The following is a 20,295-nucleotide window of genomic DNA, read 5'->3' on the forward strand; positions in this document are numbered from 1 at the left end:
GCATTTGCGCCCACAGAACTGCTGCTGACTGGATATTTTCTCTTTTTCTGACCATTCTCTGTAAACCCTATAGATGATAGTGCGTGAAAATCCCAGTAGATCAGCAGTTTCTGAAATACTCAGACCAGCCAGTCTGGCACCAACAACCATGCCACGTTCAAAGTCACTTAAATCTCCTTTCTTCCCCTTTCTGATGCTCGGTTTGAACTGCAGCAGATCGTCTTGACCATGTTTACATGCCTAAATGCATTGAGTAGCTGCCATGTGATTGGCTGATTAGAAATTTGAGTTAACGAGCAGTTTGACAGGTGTACCTAATAAAATGGCCATTGAGTGTATATTTACTGACATATCTTCTTTTGTGGACATCAATAATCTATTTCACCAATTAATAATAACTAATGTTCCAAGTGCTCTGTTTCCTTCAGGGTTTTAAGTTATCTCTTGGCAGAAACAAAATGATTAGACAGTATCCATAGCTTATCAACAAGCAAAAAAGGTCATTAATAATAATATCTTTACTGTGGAATTTTGAACTGTTTTACCCTTCTTTGTTGCATGCCTTATTTTTCTCCACCCCTTGCATTGAACAGATAAAAATGATCACAATGGCGGGCACGGCGGTGCAGAGGTAAAGTGCGCAATCCATGTACGGAGGCCTAAGTCTTTGTGGGGGTGGTCTGTGGACCCAGACGAGTCTATTGCCATTGGGCAATGTGGTCATGAGAAGTGAAAGAACAAGATCTTGGATACAAGTATTCCAAATGAGCCACCTCTGTTGGAAGATATGGCTCAGTCATCCAGGGATAGCTTGGAGTAGAGGCCGCTCCTACTCCAAATTAAAAGAAGTCAGTTTAGGTGTTTTGGGCATCTGAACCTAGATGCCCAAGAAATTTGACTTTGGTTTCCATTGCTCGCATCCTATATGAAACATCAGTCCAAAACAACAACCACAATATGTAAAAACACTTTAGAGTTAAAAAGCTGTCTCTGTGTTGGCTCGTTTTTGTCATTAGTGCACTCTAGCGCCAACCTCAAAGTAAAAGTCTTAACAGTTTGTGTCCAGAGTGTGTGGGGTCAACAGAGATGTTAGCTGCCTTTTTGCTAACCCGAGACTTGTACAAGTCCTGAATTGAGGGAAGGTCAGTCCTGATGATCCTCTTTTCAGACCTAATTGCTCATTGCAGTTTGGACCTGTCCTGTTTTGGGGATGAGCCAAATCACACAGTGATGGATGAACAGAGGACAGACTGAATGATGGCAGCGTAGAAGATGATCAGCACCTCCTGAGAAAGGTTGTACTTCCTGAGTTGCCAGAGTACAACACGGTTAGTTGCAGCAATAGTTCCCACAATTGCTTTGACTAGCACAGGGTTAGAGAAACAGGGTTAAACACAGAAAGTCAGGGGCCAAGTGTATTGTCTATAGAAAGAGAACTGCCTAATGACTAAAAGATCTGCCTTCCATTGTACTTTTAGAACCTATTAGAACCATCAGTACACCTGCAATCTGGAAATTGCTCTGTAAGGAACGGGGCCAATGAAGATACGATCTCTTTTTTTAATTTTCTTTAGAACTGTCCGAGCTACCCCACCCTGCTGGCGGTTAGATGCCTCGGAGCTCCTCCAGAAGCCACACCACTGTTTAAAACCCTGCCTCTTAAAGGAATGACTCCTAAACTGTTCTATACTTTCAACACTTTTATTCTTAATAAGGCAGAGGAATGGTTACAGAAATCAGCGCTGAGGCTCCCGTCCTGGACCAGCTCGGTGATCAAAGTCACGAAACAGCCCTTAAAGAAGGTCACATGTAGTTTTTTAATCTGGCACTCCATCGCATGGAATGTGCACACCCTCAGCATTTATCAGTAGACTATGTGTCACCATTCTGGTGTCTACCTGATAGAATGTGTAATAGCAGGTGTCCAACCATGAATCTAAGTGTGGCCGCAGCATCAACCCGGTTACATAGCGTTCCATAATCAAACCCAATGTACCCAAGGTAGTTCGTCCTTATAATGTGCGTCAGTGAGGATGCTTATCCTATCCTAACAAAAGTGAAAACATTTGCATTTATACTTTATCATTATGGTGTGTGTGTGTGTATGTGTGTGTGTGTGTGTGTGTGTGTGTGTGTGTGTTTGTGTGTGTGTGCGTGTGTGTGTGTGTGTGTGTGTGTAAAAGCTCATTTGTAAGTAATAGTAGGCAAGGTTATTCCTAACAGAACTCTTGCTTCATATGTTTTTGGATAAGCTGAGAGATTATTTGCTTTTCAGATTTTGCAAAAAAAAAAAAAAAGAAGTAAAACCAAATATAATACACTGAAGTTGGAGGCTGCAACTTGCCAAAATGTAAATACTTTTACTAGACCCTGAATACCAGACGTGCTGCTAAGAGCAGCAACCATCATTTCACCTGAAAACAGTGTTTGTGACTGGCAATCGTCAGCAGTCCAGTTACTTACATTCACAATGTGAAGGGCCGTAATCAAACAAACAGCAAAATTAGATGGCGGGAACAGTATTCCATTGCTGTTTTTATTGTTTATTTGTCTAATATTAAGTAAATAATTAAAACTTTATTTATATAGTACCTTTTAGGATATGAAATCACAATAAACTGCAACAACAATATGTTTCTTACAATTAAGAAAAGGGACATTTATAAAAAGCAGATTTGAAAAGATGTGTTTTTCACTTGCTTTTAAAAAAGAGCACATAGTTAATTGATCTCAAGTCCAAAGTTCCAGAGTCTGGGAGCCACTCAACATTTTTTCGATTTCAACTATGCAGCACTGTCACTGGTATTAACCAGATGAAAGACTTAGAAACATAGTGTTCAAAGCATATTAAATGGTTGGGCTCTGTGATCCTATTACAAGCTCCATGATGAGAGCGCTTCTCTTCTGGCCCAGCTAAGAATTGGTGTAAGCCTAGACTGTCATGTTCCTGGGGTGTTTGGGTTTCGATTTTCTGTCTGACTGACTGACTGTGTTTATTTTATGATTTCTTTGCAGGTCATTAGGTTCTTTAATTTTTGCCATTTTCAGTGTTCTTTATTGTTTGCTAGATGTTGCCATCCATTTTTTTATTATTATGTTCTGTTCTCTGTATATTTAGTATTACTTCTGTTACATCTTTGTTTACCTTTTCCCTTGATTGCTTAACTCTTTGTTTGCCTGCTCAGCTCTCTGTTAATCAATCTCTATCATCTTCAGCCGCTCTGCTTTCCATCTGCCTCAGCTGCCTCACATTTCCTCTGATTAGCTCCTCTGTTCCTTTTGTCTTGATTCTCTCCTTCCTCAGTATATACAGGTCCTTCTCAAAATATTAGCATATTGTGATGAAGTTCATTATTTTCCATAATGTCATGATGAAAATTTAACATTCATATATTTTAGATTCATTGCACACTAACTGAAATATTTCAGGTCTTTTATTGTCTTAATATGGATGATTTTGGCATACAGCTCATGAAAACCCAAAATTCCTATCTCACAAAATTAGCATATCATTTAAAAGGGTCTCTAAACGAGCTATGAACCTAATCATCTGAATCAACGAGTTAACTCTAAACACCTGCAAAAGATTCCTGAGGCCTTTAAAACTCCCAGCCTGGTTCATCACTCAAAACCCCAATCATGGGTAAGACTGCCGACCTGACTGCTGTCCAGAAGGCCACTATTGACACCCTCAAGCAAGAGGGTAAGACACAGAAAGACATTTCTGAACGAATAGGATGTTCCCAGAGTGCTGTATCAAGGCACCTCAGTGGGAAGTCTGTGGGAAGGAAAAAGTGTGGCAGAAAACGCTGCACAACGAGAAGAGGTGACCGGATCCTGAGGAAGATTGTGGAGAAGGGCCGATTCCAGACCTTGGGGGACCTGCGGAAGCAGTGGACTGAGTCTGGAGTAGAAACATCCAGAGCCACCGTGCACAGGCGTGTGCAGGAAATGGGCTACAGGTGTCACATTCCCCAGACCTGGGCTACAGAGAAGCAGCACTGGACTGTTGCTCAGTGGTCCAAAGTACTTTTTTCGGATGAAAGCAAATTCTGCATTTCATTCGGAAATCAAGGTGCCAGAGTCTGGAGGAAGACTGGGGAGAATGAAATGCCAAAATGCCAGAAGTCCAGTGTCAAGTACCCACAGTCAGTGATGGTCTGGGGTGCCGTGTCAGCTGCTGGTGTTGGTCCACTGTGTTTTATCAAGGGCAGGGTCAATGCAGCTAGCTATCAGGAGATTTTGGAGCACTTCATGCTTCCATCTGCTGAAAAGCTTTATGGAGATGAAGATTTCATTTTTCAGCACGACCTGGCACCTGCTCACAGTGCCAAAACCACTGGTAAATGGTTTACTGACCATGGTATCACTGTGCTCAATTGGCCTGCCAACTCTCCTGACCTGAACCCCATAGAGAATCTGTGGGATATTGTGAAGAGAACGTTGAGAGACTCAAGACCCAACACTCTGGATGAGCTAAAGGCCGCTATCGAAGCATCCTGGGCCTCCATAAGACCTCAGCAGTGCCACAGGCTGATTGCCTCCATGCCACGCCGCATTGAAGCAGTCATTTCTGCCAAAGGATTCCCGACCAAGTATTGAGTGCATAACTGTACATGATTATTTGAAGGTTGACGTTTTTTGTATTAAAAACACTTTTCTTTTATTGGTCGGATGAAATATGCTAATTTTGTGAGATAGGAATTTTGGGTTTTCATGAGCTGTATGCCACAATCATCCGTATTAAGACAATAAAAGACCTGAAATATTTCAGTTAGTGTGCAATGAATCTAAAATATATGAATGTTAAATTTTCATCATGACATTATGGAAAATAATGAACTTTATCACAATATGCTAATATTTTGAGAAGGACCTGTATGCTTACTAGCTGTCCTTGTTCTTCACTGGAACCTTCTGTTACCATGCCTGTTTATCTGGTTCTGCCCTTTAACAGACGCTTGTATCAGTTTGTTCGTTTGCAAGACCATTTTAAGTTATTTCCATTTTTATTAAAACATTTTTCTTCACTGTAATTCTACTCTGCGTTTGAGTCCTTCATAACAAAACACAACATAGATGTTTCCAGACTCACTTTAATGGAGTACTTTCTCCATCATGTATTCCAAGTAAACTTTAATTTTGAAGTTTCAACAAACGGTTGCCATCCCTAAAGATCCACTTTGGAAAGTTACAAGAAAGCCTAAACACTTAGTTGAAAACTATAAAGGAACAAGGAAGAACTGTATAATTATGCCCAGTAGTGAATGCATTTTATTGTGCATTCACGCACCATGTGTGTACAAAACATTTAAGAAATGTTGCAAATGCATGTCCAAAACCTAGAAGCTACAAGTTTGTCTATCTTAACTTTAAGTGGGAAATTAGTTTTACAGCAAAATCATATTAACTGAAGAAGACACGATGCCTATGATTTAAGTTATAAAATTATTAGAAAAACAAACAATGTGCTGTGTCTTTTTTATGTGTTTGAAAACAAAGCTTCCGTTTGTATATAAATAATTTATATTCAGATCATGTACCCAAATGGCTTCATGTCTAGCTAAGCCGTAGGTGACAAGATAAAACCAGTTCAACACTGATATCTCCAGTGAAAACAGAACCGGTGGAAATCAAGCAGTTAGGCAGTAGAATCAGACTGGTTGAAAAATTCATTTTGTCACAGTCTGAATTGGAGAGGTAAATGGGCCTACACACAGGACAGAAAGGCAGGATGTGATCCAAAAAAGAAATATTTCATTTTGAATCAGGAGTGTACAGAAATAACAGGATCTTTTCAACTTTGTTCACAAACAAATTTCACAATTCTTAAACTTACCTGCTGATGCTATCTGTAGTGTCTCTAAAATGCTTAGAAATTCTTAATAATTTCAAAATGCGTATTAAATACTAAAACATTAGGGCGCAGCACTGGTGGTGTAAGGGTTAAGCACCCGACCCATAGAGGCTATACCTCTATAGTCCTCAAAGTAGCCATCCTGGGTTCGAGTCCTGGACCCAGAGATCTTCGCCGAATATCTTCCCCTCTCTCTCTGCCCCTATTTCCTGTCTGTCTACTGTTGGAAAAATAAAAAAAAATAAAGGCCTCTTGTGCTGTGAAAAAACAAAATACTACATTAAACAGAAAATAAACTGCCTACAAATGGATCTGATGTGCAGGAAAACCAGAGGACAAAATAAACAGAATCAAAACAGAATTGACTCTAGGTAGCAGGACAAGAACAAACATTTCAAGACAAAATTTGCAGTACATACACACACTGGCAGATAAAACCAACACACAGTATAGCCAATAGTCCACTCACCAATAAAATTAAAACATCTAGGTCCATCTGCTGTTTTGTTATGACATCCAATACAAAATATACAGTTAAACCCATTACATTCTATGATCTAACCTCGTTTTAAAATTTGGTCTTAATATTAAGATCTATACCTGATTTTCTTTGTGAATCAGAAAGATGTATGAATTTCTAAAGGCGCAGTAGCTTGGACGCCTACAAAAATTTGCATGTAGAGGATAGAGCTTCTGCTCTTAATCAGCCATTTAGACCACAATAAAATAAATAAACCAAGATAATCTCTGTGCTAAGAGGCACAATACTTTCCCAAGGGTAAGAAGGGCTGAGGCGCGTCTTTGCATGATCTGACCAAATTATTTAGCTGGGGGACTGTGAGTGTGTTTCTCATGCATCTAATCCCACTGATTTAGCAAAAAACAGCTTTGCCCATTCCAGAGAGAAAATATTTATTCCGCTCCTGTTGGCAACATTAAGGGAGCTGCTCAAGAGCTCGAAGTAATGATGTTTTTTCCAGTCCTTTCCATTTCATTCCCAGCACCCCTTCTATTTATTTAAATAATGTCTGGCAAGCCCCACAGCAACAATTCCATCAGTGATTGCTTCTACATTTCAAGAAGGTAATTAAATGCATGGAGATGGCATCTCTATTTGGCAACAACCAGGTAGCTCTGGTAGCTCAGCTGAGATTAGGTTTCCATATGCACAACTCTCTAATCAAAACTGGATTCTGCTTCATTTGGACACCATCATCAACCAAACATAAACAACATGGAAAAACAAGAGATACTGTGTTCTAAGCTGCTATATGTTTAGAAGTTATGCGGAACTTTGGTCTATGTAAGGTTACAGACTCCTTAAAGCTTAACATACACCTTTAAATACATACAGAGGAAAAGCAACTTGCAGGTGAAGAAAAGGACAAATACAAACAGGTGTTATTGTTTTTATCATCTAAACTCTGCAACCGATTAAAACTAGCACCACTTGAAAGGTATCAATACTGAAGCATTTTCAGCCATGTCTGCCTATTTTACACCACATCAGATTACATCAATTTGCCCTTTCAGTTGTTGCTGATGTTTCGGTTTACAGCAGAGAAATGAAAATGGTCTGTTAACAGTGTAATGAAAATCATTTAGTCAACTTTAAGGCTCCCCTCAGTGGCAAAGGACCATCTGAGTGGATCAATGGCATTGACAGACTGAAGACTTTTTCACTCAATGTCACTAATTCTCTGAGACTAAAAAGGTGAAGGTCAATGTGAATGAGAGGAGCCAGATTTACCATATCCAGCAATGGTCTGTTTGACATCAGACATCAAGTAGAGTTGTGTAGATTTTACTAACATTAAAACACTAACACTAAAAATGCTAGACATGAAACTGAGTTTTTATTATTTAAGCCATTTCTGATCTATCAAATTCATTTGGGGGATGTCTTTGGAAAGATGATTTCCAAAAGTGTAAAAACAGACGCCAAGTTGTCTCTGTTTGGCCTTTACACAAAGGGGTACAACTATACTAATTATGAATGGGCACTTATGGATCTAGGTTTACTCAATGCTAAACGATGTATATCTTTATCTTGGAAAAAGTCCCTCAGACCGACACTGGATCAGTGGCTGCGGCAAATAACATCATCTCTTCCACTGGAAAGAATAACATACATGCTGAAGAGCAAAGGGCCCATTTTTTAAAATATCCGGAAACCTTTCATTTCATTCATTAAACGGAAGGGATTTGAAGAGATCTAGGACTGCTTGAACTGTAAAGAGACTGACGGGGCACTTGTTTTGTTTTTCTGTTTTTGTTTTGTTTTGTTTTATGGGGTTGTTTTTTTATGTATTTCATTTGCTGCATGTAATTCCAGTTTTGTATGTATTCTATATTGGAAAAGCAAAATAAAAACAGTTATGGAAAAAAAATCATTTGGGAGATTTCTTTCCACTTCTGCAAAAAAAATGCATTCAACCCTAACCCTAACCCTTAATGCATTCCAAAAAATAAAGTACATCATGGAATATCTATGTAACATCAAAAAATACAAAAGCATGTTCAGTGGTTAAAAAACAGGTACTTTTTTATAAAAAGGATCAACATCTGCTCTTGTAAACCACTAAATATCACATGAACTCATCAGATTCAACATTAATTTCATCTAGTTACAGTACTGAATAATAACAGAGCAGAGCTTTTACATTGCTGTGATTTAAATCTAGTATTTTCCCTGTACAGATTTTTGTTTTTGATTTTTTTGTCACTTAAATGCTTCCAATCTTCAAACTTTTTTTAATGCTAATGTTAGCATAACTAAGTACAAAATGCAATTTTCTAATGATGACAAAATAATTTCTAATAACTGCTAACAACCTAATAATTGCTTGTACCACTCTTGATCGCAACAAGTGCCATCAAGCAAGATAGGCAACAAGTCTTTTATATTTCTGTAGAGGAAGCTTAGCCGACCCATCTTAATCCAGCCACAATGGAGGGGCTTTAAGCATGAATGGACTATTTAGGATGAGACCAAGGCATCACATTTGGATTCTGGTGTGTTTCAGATCATTGTCCTACCCGTGTACTTGTGCTTAATTGTGACAAACTGATGACTAAATATTGTCCTTCAAGACTTTCTGGTAGAGAGCAGAATTCATGGTTGCATCACTCGGCAATTTATCCAGATACTGAAGCAGCAAAACAGCCCCACACCATCACACTATCACCACTGTGTTTGACGAACGTACAACATTCTTTTTTTTAAATGCTGTGGTAGTTTTATGCCAGATGAAATGAGAGACAACCTTTCCAAAAAATGTCTGGTTTCGTGTCATCAGTCTACAGAATATTTTCCCAAAAGACTTGGGGATCGATATGTTTGGCAAATGTGGCGAATTTTTTTTTTTTTTTGGTCGGCTGTGGTTTGGTCAGTGAAACTCTCTAACGGTATCATTTTTGCCCGGTATGTTTGTCTGTTTCTTATTTGTGAATCATAAACTCTAATGAGACCTGGACATCTTTAGATGTTATTCTGGGTTCTTTTGTGACCTCTTTGAGTTGTTGATGAACTCTTGAAGTAGGTGTGGTAGGCCGGTCACTCCTAGGAAGGTTCACCACTGTTTCCTGTTGTCTCCATAATGGCTCTCACTGTGGTTCAATGGTATCCCAAAACCGAAATGGCTTTGTAACCTTTTCTAGATTAATATGACAGTGACTTTGTTTCCCATCAGTTCCTTTCCCTAGATAAGAACATAATGTATTGCTTATCTTAGAACTTTTAGCCGACTTCCTCTTGTCAGACAGGTTCTGCTAAAGGGATTTCTTGATATCTACAGGACTGGCAGTAATCAGGTTTGGGCTTGGCTGACGAAATCCATCGGAAAAATGTAGCTGATCACAGTGAATTTAGAAATTTATAATCTGAGGCAGTGTATTTATTTAGGTTATCTTTGCTGGTATTAACATTTTGTAATGATCTGAAAGATTTGTGTAAGTAAAAAAGCAAAAACAGAATAAATCTGTAAGGGGTAAATACTTATTCAAGACACAGTAGATAAGGGCCATGCATAACTGACTAGAATACAAACTAGCAGAATGCAAACTTACTCACAACAAATACACACAAACTCTCCTCTACTCTCACCTAACCTATTATCCAGGCCACTGTTGTTTAACAGCCATTACAAAAATCCCAATCAGCTGGAAAAAGTTTCCCAATAAGAAAAGCTTTATGAGCACGATAAGTTGTTTAATATCTTCTCTAGTAAAATGGGAGGTCAATAATTGCTTTTCTGCAGGAGGATATCACAACAAAGTCTGCCAATTGCAACTGGCTGTATTACCTCCTATATCCAGGAAACATCTGGTTTTAGCAATAAAGACTTCAAAGGCTCTGTGGATCTTGAATTGCATTTAGCTGCTATTGTGGCCAGCCCAGGTAATCTTGATTAGGTGTTTAGACTGAGGCAGGGTATACAGTGGCTGAGAGCTTCCAAGAGCTTTGGTCTAAGGCTATTAAAAGATTGTACATTATGTTCCCCTGGCTTTGAAGTAAGGGCCTGCGAGAGAAGAGGGGACTCTGAGGGCCGAGTGCAATAGCAGAAGATTGATCTGCTACTTCTGTCTTATATCAAAGGAGGCCCAGGCCCCGAGGAAGCCAATCATTTCTACTGCTACTCTCCCACTTAGCGGGGCTAAACATTTGCGACCTTAGAAAATTGTGTACATTTAATGACACATCTAATTGTCACAACTTGCCTTCAAATTGAAGTTCTCGTCAAAGACCAAATGGGGTACTTTAAAAGGGTCTAACAACAATAAGCTTCTGTTGAGGTTTCTATTGATTTAGAAAACTGGAGCTATTTATACACTTAACACTGCTGTCTTATTCAGAAAGATTTTGATACACAGTGGAAAATAATATAATAATGTGTTCAAACAAAATGGATTGTTTTTAGTTCTGTAGATTACAATGTTATTTTTTATGATAAGCTAATATCTATCAAGTTAAATCAAACTCTTAATCCACAGGATGAGCTCAAATGGGATGATAAGTTAACACAATATGTATACACCCTAAATAACTAGAGATTGATACTGTATGCATACTCTAATAAAAGGCCTTACTATAGGAAAGATATAGATAATATATAAGCAAATAACAAGAGAAAAACCCTCAAGCAAAATCTATTTTAATAAACGTAACATATTGCATTAACTTACTAATTACAATATAACAATAAAGTGATATAAGCATTATGATTAATTTAGCTTTGATCCATTCAAGCGTACTTATACCACATCCAATTAACAGAGTATTACAATGAAATAGTAAATAGACTACAACCAAACGACTGCTCCTGATTTTATTCCCTAGGTGCTCCACTGAAGAAGACATGCCTTTGGGGAGATAAGGCAATAGAGAGCTGACAGGCAAATTTAGAGGGAAGATGAAAAAACACGATTTAAAGAGAGGAAAAGGCTCTGGCTCTGTTTACCACTGCAGACAGCTAACGGCTCTTGACTATGTAAATGGTGATGATATGAGACATTGTAGAGTGCTGGGGCTCAGATGGGTGAACAAGACTGGGGGTATTATATCCAACAAACAATACTGTGGCCCCACAAATGGGCCATGTATCCCATCCTGACCAATTATGCCACTGTGCCAGGTGCAGGGATGGCTAAGAGCCCATTGGTAACCACACGTCTCTGATGTTCTTGTTGTACACATCAATTCCTAATAGGTACTGCATAACCAGACATGGCTCTTTTTATATAGTGGAGGAGAATGCAGAGAAAAGCCACTAGGCTCCTTAGCCAGACTAATTTTCCAGACTAGGTCAGCGAAACATGGAATATTCCAGAGGCAATTGTCTGAGATGACAACAAAACTATAAACTTTAGGAACACAAGAAATATGAGTGAATGAACAGACTGTTTGTGTATGCCAAGGCGGGAACATAGGAGAAAATCACTAACAAAAGGAAGCAATTTAGGCTCACACTGAACCCAACCAATAGCTTCACCTTAATAGTTTTTTAATCCTTTTCAAGTAAATTTCTGACCTTTAGATACCTTTAACAAGTGAAGATAGACATTTAAAAGGTTTAAATTGGTAAGGGTTTTATTTAGTCCTCAGCTACATTATCCATCACAGCCTTTTACCACCGTTAACACCAAAGGAACTGTTACAGTCTGTTTTGACTAGAACACTAAGAAGCTGTAGATGTATTTAAAACTAAGGAAAATATCATTTACAGCAGTTTCGGCATATTTATTCTGTCTACATAGAGTACATTAGTCTAAATGTTTTATAGATCAGCCAGTAAGGCATTTGGGAACAATGAAACAAGTATTACCTGTAAAATCCACTAGGTAATACTTGATATTTTGCCATGAAAGATTTATTTTTCAAAATATGAAAGTCTGTCTAGCACATCCTTAAAAAATCTTAAAATAACAAAAGCTTTGTTGCACAAGATGAATTTTCATTGATAGTGCAGCTCCTGGTGTTTGTTTGTTAAACTGTAACTTGTCTGAAGAAAAGATCAGAGTAGAAGTAACACTGTAATACTGCTGTTTGTGGTATCGAGGAAACAGACGTTTCAAATATATCATTCTTACTGAGCTTCACCACCTTGCTGTTTAAGAAAGCGTTTCATGCCTTTCATGTTGGAAAGCATCTGTTATGTAAGCACAAGCGTTTTTATGTCTGACTTATGTCTGCTCCAGTTAAGATTGTTTTAGTGTTGGATGAATCAACAATAATCTGTTGACTGTCAACCAGGATAACTGATACTTCTTATCTATTCAATTCAATTCAGTTTATTTATATAACACATGTTGTCACAAGGCACTTCACAAAAGTCAGGTACATACATTCCAATTAATCCTAACCATTGAACAGTGCAGTTAGATTCAGTTATTTATTCAAATTGGATAAAAAGTTTTTCTATCTAAGGAAACCCAGCAGATTGCATTGAATCAGAGGCTTGTAACAGTCACTCCTCCTGGATGAGCATGTAGACAATGGAGAGAAAAAACTCCCTTTTAACAGGAAGAAACCTCCAGCAGAACCAGAACCAGGCTCAGTGTGAGCGGCCATCTGCCACGACCGACTGGGGGTTTGAGAGAATAGAGCAGACACAAAAAGAACACAGAAGCACTGATCCAGGAGTCCTTTCTATGGGAAGGAAAAGTAAATGTTAATGAATGTAGCTCCTTTAGTCGTTTCATCTAGAAAGATGAAACGCCTCGGTACCTATAAATTAATCAATTCAATTTATCTTATTTCTAGGGGCGAGAATGGCAGCATTGGTAGGGGTTCATCCTGTCACCAGTGGGTTGCTGGTTCAAACCCTGGCTCTGTCTGTCTCAGTCGTGTTCTTGGGCCACCTTGGCACCTGTGTATGGTGCAACTTTGCAAACCTATACCATTAAGAATATTTCTTGTAATGAAAAGGGGAACTTTCTGCTGGCAACCCTTTGACACAAGGCAAACTTTTCAGCCTCTTTCTAAATATGTCTTTTCTAATAAACAAATATGTTTGTATTTCTCTGATCATTGCACAGTTGGATTTTTTAATTGGTTTCCAGTCCTGTAAAGGACCTGTACAGATCCCTCTATAAAGTCCAGGTTGTTGAGAAATGGCCCTATAGCCATTCCCAGGACGAGGGGCAGCAATAATTACTTCTTTAATGTCATTGCTGATTTCTTCCTACCTTGTCATTGAGTTACTGCACACCTGGTACAGTCTAGCATATTCTCAAAGCTTTTACTTTTATAGAGCTGCATACAATTGCTGATGATTGGTATATTTGGAAAGTAGCCCCTTGCTGCTACTTAGTATTTTGAATGTAATTGGAGATTCTTTATGTCTTCCCTCCCTACATCTGTTTTCTACCACTAGTGCAGCAGCCTGAGCAAAGATTTTCTTTATATTCCAATGTTTAGTATTCAAAGAGGGCATTTTATTTTGTCCATGAATACATTAAGCATAGTTTGTTGTTGGTAATTGACATTTTAAGTCCAAATAAACCTTTTTATACACCTGAATGCCACATAGATCTGGAGGGGAAGGTCAAAGGAGCAAGGGGCATTAAACCATTATTAAAATAATGATGTCCTCAAACAAAGAGAGCAAGGCCTTATCAGAGACTTCTGAAATTGAAACACATGAAGGGGATTATGAGTCTGTATTTACAGATAATTTTTTTCTATTTTCACCTCAGGCTCACTAATGAGAGCATATTTGAGTGCTACTAGTGAGGGAATGGTTCACAAATGGCAATTTTCAGCTTATAAAATGGCTTGAAAATTGCAGGCTAAAATGTTCTTTCTGATGGTGATGAAAAGATCTCGTTAAAATAAATAGCAGAGAGCCTCTTTGTTGTGCTTACTGTGCTGACGAGGGGAGCCTAATTCTCCTGCCATGTTGTTGTGCGTTGGGGGTAGAGTTGCTGTGGTGTAGGGCCCTTCACTCCAATGAGGCTAAAAGGGTAAGGGATGTTTCTCTAATGACTCAGCCTCAAACAAGTAGGAGAATGCATTATAAACAACATGCAGCTAGGTGTGATACCCCCAACACTGACAAAGCACCACAGCCTATTATTTCTCACAAAGATACACGTGTCTAAACACAAAGCAAGTGAAATATTAAGACAACCATTGAATAGGAAACGACAAAAGTGTTCGTACTCCACAATCCTATTGCAACATTTCTAGTGAGATAGGTTCATATAATAGTGAAGCACAATGAATAGCTGTTAAATAGGAATGCGTTGCTTGCATGAGGGATGTCCATAAGATTTATAAACGATGCAGTGGCATTGTGTGAGGAGCTTACTTGCCTGGAGAAGGCAGCCTCTGATGGAAGCAGGGGTAGTGTCCACTGTCTCATTGCTGTGAAATGAGTCCTTTGTTGGAATATTTCATGGTCATTTATATCTGAAACAATTTACTTTATAAGCTGACTCTCACTCATACTACATAATTAAATTGAGAATGACCTTCTTTATTTGGAGGCAAATGATTATCAGGGCCTGAAGAAAAAACAGAATGTGAGCAAACAAACCAGAATGAGATGTCCTCACCATAGAGAATTACATAGTACCTAAATATCATACATCTTCCAAAGGTCTTCTAACTAAATATACATTCATATTAACAGCAACAACATTATTATAGCAATAGCAGTTATGACTGCAATTAGCAAGAGCAATTATTAATACTATTGTTACATTACTATCATTAACATAATAATAATGATAGCAATAATATAACAATAGTAATAACCATAAGAAATTCTCATGACACAAATGCTTAAGAACAGTAGCATAAAAACACTGATAAAGACCGAGGTTCTGTTATGCCAGTAATGTTTTCGACTTGTTAAATCACAAATCTTTTTATTATATTAATGAATTAGGATAATGGATTATTTCTTATTTCTCAACTGCTCTTATAATTGTGCATTTCAACATTACCAGGAATACTAACAAAGGCAGGACATGAATCTCTCTTGCTGCCACATTTGTTTTTGTACTAGCCTCACTTCAATCATAACAAATATTGCCACCTACCGGCCACACTGTGTAACCACAGGCTGAAAGATTTGTCAATGGACTCTGGGAAAACCTGGATGTTCTGCATTTTCATTCATCTAAAAGCTCATTTGCATGAACAGCACTGAGATATATTCTTTTTTAACACCATGACAGAGAACATCTCTGCTGTCCAACACATTAGTAAGCAGCTCTGACATACTGCAGTTCATGTTTACCAGCACCAAAAACAAAAACCATTAAAAAACCCACAAGCACTGTCTTTTACTGTAAAAAAAAAAATAAAATTCAGATTTAATGCTGAATTTTTTATTTGCTTAGCTTTTTACCAAGTTTTATGTGACCAACTGACTTTTATTGTGAAATAATTTGGTTTAAATTGCACGTGATTGTAAAGGGCATTGAAAAGAATTATTTGGTGCCATAAATAACCTGACTTGAATGAAATTAAACTCAAGGCTTTAATGCCCCAAATATGTAGATTTATTCACCGGTCTGGTCATGCTCATGAACTTGTTTGATAAGGCAGACACCAGTTTCATTCCCTAGTCCTGTCTGAGAATGTGTTTTTCAAAGCCATGAGTTTAATCTTTGAAAAAAAGATTAAAAGAAAAGGATCCATAGTTAATTTAGAAACTTGAACCCCTTTTCAAAGCTAGAACTGGATAATACCCAGGGTTTTTGTATTACTTTGGCCAAGTTGATAAATTTGTTCCCATTAACATGACTCAAGTTTCCAAAAGGACAGCAACAGGCACTGAACTGTTTAGAACCGATTTTTAAATACTTGTTCAGTTAAAATGCTCACATCTGGATGCATACTTTACACCCACAAGCTAAAACTTAGTACATTCAAAGGCCCTTAGGATTTACAGATGCAACAGCATATAACAGGCAATGTGTCAGCTCACATGTAACGAGTCTGGAACTAGAATCAGTGAAAATCCTGAGCAGTAAAGGTAACCTGTACTATTAGTACAAGTTCAGTAATAAAAGCTATTCCTATGCAAAATGAGTCAGTTACCTACAGGCAGGCAAAGTTGTCTAAACTTAGGTTGACGCAAATGCTTAGTATGGGAGAAGTTTAAATTTTACCAATTGCTCAATTCAGACCCAATTACCTGGGCTAACATTTAAATGTAGTCAATTTAACAAAAGATGGAACTTAAGTTGCCTTTTGAATTAAACTCCTTTATCTTTAACAGAAAGTGTTAACAGGAGGTAGTGAATTTGTTGCAGTAAATTACAGAAAAACAAGATTCAGTTTGAAATTTTATTTTTAAGGAAGTGACATTTGCCTATAAAATAGTCAGACATGTCAAATCAATGCTTGCAATGCAGACTAGTTTTCCATGTGTCAGTGCTGTGATCTATTCAATTACACTCTTAAGCTTGTTGTAACTTCTGCTCTAAGAGGGCTTCTTGCTTAACATCCCAGGAGGTAGTTTCAGGAGATGAATGTTTAATCAACCTCCTCAATGGTTGGGCCAGAGGATCCACCACCAGGAGCGGCACCCCCTGCTCCAGGGAAGCCGCCAGGCATGCCTTCTGGCATGCCACCGGCACTCTGGTACAGCTTTGTGATGATGGGGTTGCACACCTTCTCCAGCTCCTTTTGTTGATGTTCATACTCATCCCTTTCAGCAGTCTTAAAAAAAACAAAAAACACACACTGCACGTTAGGGCAGTTTAGGATTGTGCAACACACTAAGGAGACTCAACATTTACCTGGTTCTTATCCAGCCAGCTGATGACCTCGTTGCACTTGTCCAAGATCTTCTGCTTGTCATCATCACTGATCTTTCCAGCAAGCTTCTCATCCTCCACAGTTGACTTCATGTTGAAAGCATAAGACTCCAAACCATTCTTTGCAGACACCTTGTCACGCTGCACATCATCCTCCGCCTTATACTTCTCAGCTTCCTGAACCATGCGCTCAATGTCCTCCTTGCTGAGGCGACCTGGAAGCAAACAGTAGTCAGAAACTCTGCCAAGAAATATTTTGGTAACTGTTGATTGTTTGACTCAGAACTCACCTTTATCATTTGTGATTGTGATCTTGTTCTCCTTGCCAGTGCTCTTGTCAACAGCAGAAACATTCATGATACCATTAGCATCAATATCAAAGGTCACCTCGATCTGCGGAACACCACGAGGAGCAGGAGGAATTCCTGTCAGTTCAAACTTGCCCAGAAGGTTGTTGTCCTTGGTCATAGCACGCTCCCCCTCATAAACCTGTTGAGACAATAAGTTGGATAAGTTTATTTCAATACATGTTTAAAAATATATATATATATATATTAAATAACTGGCCAGGATCCTGTGGAGGCCAACAATTTCAAGAAGAAAAAAATAAAAAAAAGTGCTGACCTGGATAAGCACTCCAGGCTGGTTATCAGAGTAAGTGGTGAAGGTCTGCGTCTGCTTTGTTGGAATAGTGGTGTTGCGTTTGATCAGAACAGTCATGACACCTCCAGCAGTTTCAATGCCCAGGGACAGAGGGGTGACATCCAGAAGGAGCAGGTCCTGCACATTCTCAGATTTGTCCCCAGACAGAATGGCAGCCTGGACAGCTGAGGATACAAGAGGCATTTCTAAAACTTGTTCGAGCACTGGCATGAGTCACCTTAGTAAATCATTTGCTAATCATGTTCTTACCAGCTCCATAAGCTACAGCTTCATCTGGGTTGATGCTCTTGTTCAGCTCTTTACCATTGAAGAAATCCTGAAGCAGCTTCTGGATCTTGGGAATACGGGTGGAGCCACCAACCAAGACAATGTCATGAATCTGACCTTTATCCATCTTGGCATCACGAAGAGACTTCTCAACAGGGTCTAAGGTTCCACGGAAGAGGTCAGCATTGAGCTCCTCAAAACGAGCTCTGGTGATAGAGGTGTAGAAGTCAACTCCCTCATAGAGAGAGTCGATTTCAATGCTGGCCTGGGTGCTGGAAGACAGAGTACGCTTTGCCCTCTCACAAGCAGTGCGCAGACGGCGGACTGCCCTCTTGTTGTCGCTGATGTCCTTCTTATACTTGCGTTTGAATTCAGCAATGAAGTGATTAACCATGCGGTTGTCAAAGTCCTCCCCTCCAAGATGAGTGTCACCAGCAGTGGACTTAACTTCAAAGATACCATCCTCAATGGTTAAGATGGAAACATCAAAAGTGCCACCACCAAGATCAAATATTAGCACATTCCTCTCTGACCCCACCTAAAAGGTTACCAATTCAAAGCAATGCCAGTTAGTAAATGAACTGCAGTGACTCGGTGCAAGTGTAATGCAGTATGTTTTCTGCTTACCTTCTTGTCCAGCCCATAGGCGATAGCAGCTGCAGTTGGTTCATTGATGATACGCAGAACATTCAGGCCAGAGATGGTGCCAGCATCTTTTGTGGCCTGACGCTGGGAGTCATTGAAGTAGGCGGGTACTGTGATAACAGCGTTGTTGACAGTCTGAAAGTTTTAGAGAGGAAGCCATTAGATTTCTTATTTCTGATTTCATTTAAAGATGTTAAGTTACAAACTTACTTTTCCAAGGTAAGCCTCGGCAATTTCCTTCATTTTTGTTAGCACCATGGAGGAGATTTCCTCTGGGTAGAAGCTTTTAGTTTCACCCTTGTATTCAACCTGAACCTTTGGGCGGGTGCTGTCATTGATTACAGTAAAAGGCCAGTGCTTCATGTCAGACTGTACAACAGCATCATCAAACCTCCGGCCAATCAACCGTTTGGCATCTGTAAAAGAAATTAAATCGACAAAATATAATTACAGAGTATGGGACAGCAATTTAATGGAAAACTAGGTAGTTCAAATAGCTTTAGTGGAATCTGCACCTTAATGATAAGCCACTGCAATGTTTTATTGCTCCAGAAAAATACTTTCAACATAAACATTTGTCACAAAAAGCTCTGACAGAATAGCAAATTTTGACTTTGAACATAACCTCCATACCGAAAACTGTATTAGTGGGGTTCATGGCAACCTGATTCTTGGCTGCATCTCCAATCAGCCTCTCACTATCTGTGAAGGCCACATAGCTGGGTGTGGTCCTGTTGCCTTGGTCATTGGCAATGATTTCAACCTTGCCATGCTGAAACACACCGACACAAGAGTAGGTGGTGCCGAGATCGATTCCAACTGCTGGTCCCTTAGACATGTTTACTGAAATAAGAGAAAAATGTAAATGCGCATAATAAAATAATAAAACACACACATTTATATATATATATATAAATAAATAAATAAATAATTAAACAGTATGCCTCAACCCGGCAACAAAAACCCGGAAAGACTGCAGGAAGCTTTACCGCCATTCGAGAACATTCGAGAACGCTTCAGAAACCCCTCCCCCTACCGCAGTGAGAACACGCCGCTGACAAATATCAACGTGCACTCAATTTCTGCCATAGACGACGGTTTTAAGTCATCTTAACATTAGAAGATTTTTATTAGAGTTCAACTACGTTTTGTTTAACAGTATACCTATATAAAAAAAATAGCAATCTCAAAAGCAGTGCTCTCTCCCCAAAATAAATAACGACGTCGAGCGCCAGGAGGCGGCTAACAGACAAATAGAATCTTACCAAATCGTTGGGCCGAGGTTGACAAGATATGCTGGGATGGAACAGGAGATTAGCGAGAGACAGGAGACCTCTCTAGGATGTGAAGGGTAAGGAACGTTCTGCTTCTCGAAACGTTATATATGACCGGCATCCCAGCCAATCAGCGTTGAGTCATTGGGTAGTGCACCAATGATATTGATGATATCTGATGACGCTCTTGATGATGCACACCATTTCCTGTTTTATCGGTTGAGCCTTTCATAATCGCTTTTAAGGGAGCACGTGCATAAATATGGCTTCCTTTACAGAAGTAAAAGGTCGTTGGCTAAAGCGCATATTGTCACT

General features: G+C 39.0%; 1 protein-coding gene across 1 annotated transcript; it reads right to left on the reverse strand.

Annotated features, from left to right (window-relative positions):
• Positions 1-16,644: 16,644 nt before the first annotated feature.
• hspa8 (heat shock protein 8) lies at positions 16,645-20,126 on the reverse strand. Its single transcript, XM_047378670.1, is given in 10 exon segments — positions 16,645-16,928; positions 16,930-17,033; positions 17,114-17,346; positions 17,422-17,620; positions 17,756-17,958; positions 18,044-18,599; positions 18,689-18,841; positions 18,917-19,122; positions 19,340-19,549; positions 19,972-20,126. Coding segments are annotated over 9 exon segments (2,016 nt in total). The 5' UTR covers positions 19,545-19,549; positions 19,972-20,126; the 3' UTR covers positions 16,645-16,771.
• Between the last annotated feature and the right edge of the window lie 169 nt (positions 20,127-20,295).

This window comes from Girardinichthys multiradiatus, chromosome 11 (assembly GCF_021462225.1).
Source record: "Girardinichthys multiradiatus isolate DD_20200921_A chromosome 11, DD_fGirMul_XY1, whole genome shotgun sequence".
Classification (NCBI taxonomy): Eukaryota; Metazoa; Chordata; class Actinopteri; order Cyprinodontiformes; family Goodeidae; genus Girardinichthys; species Girardinichthys multiradiatus.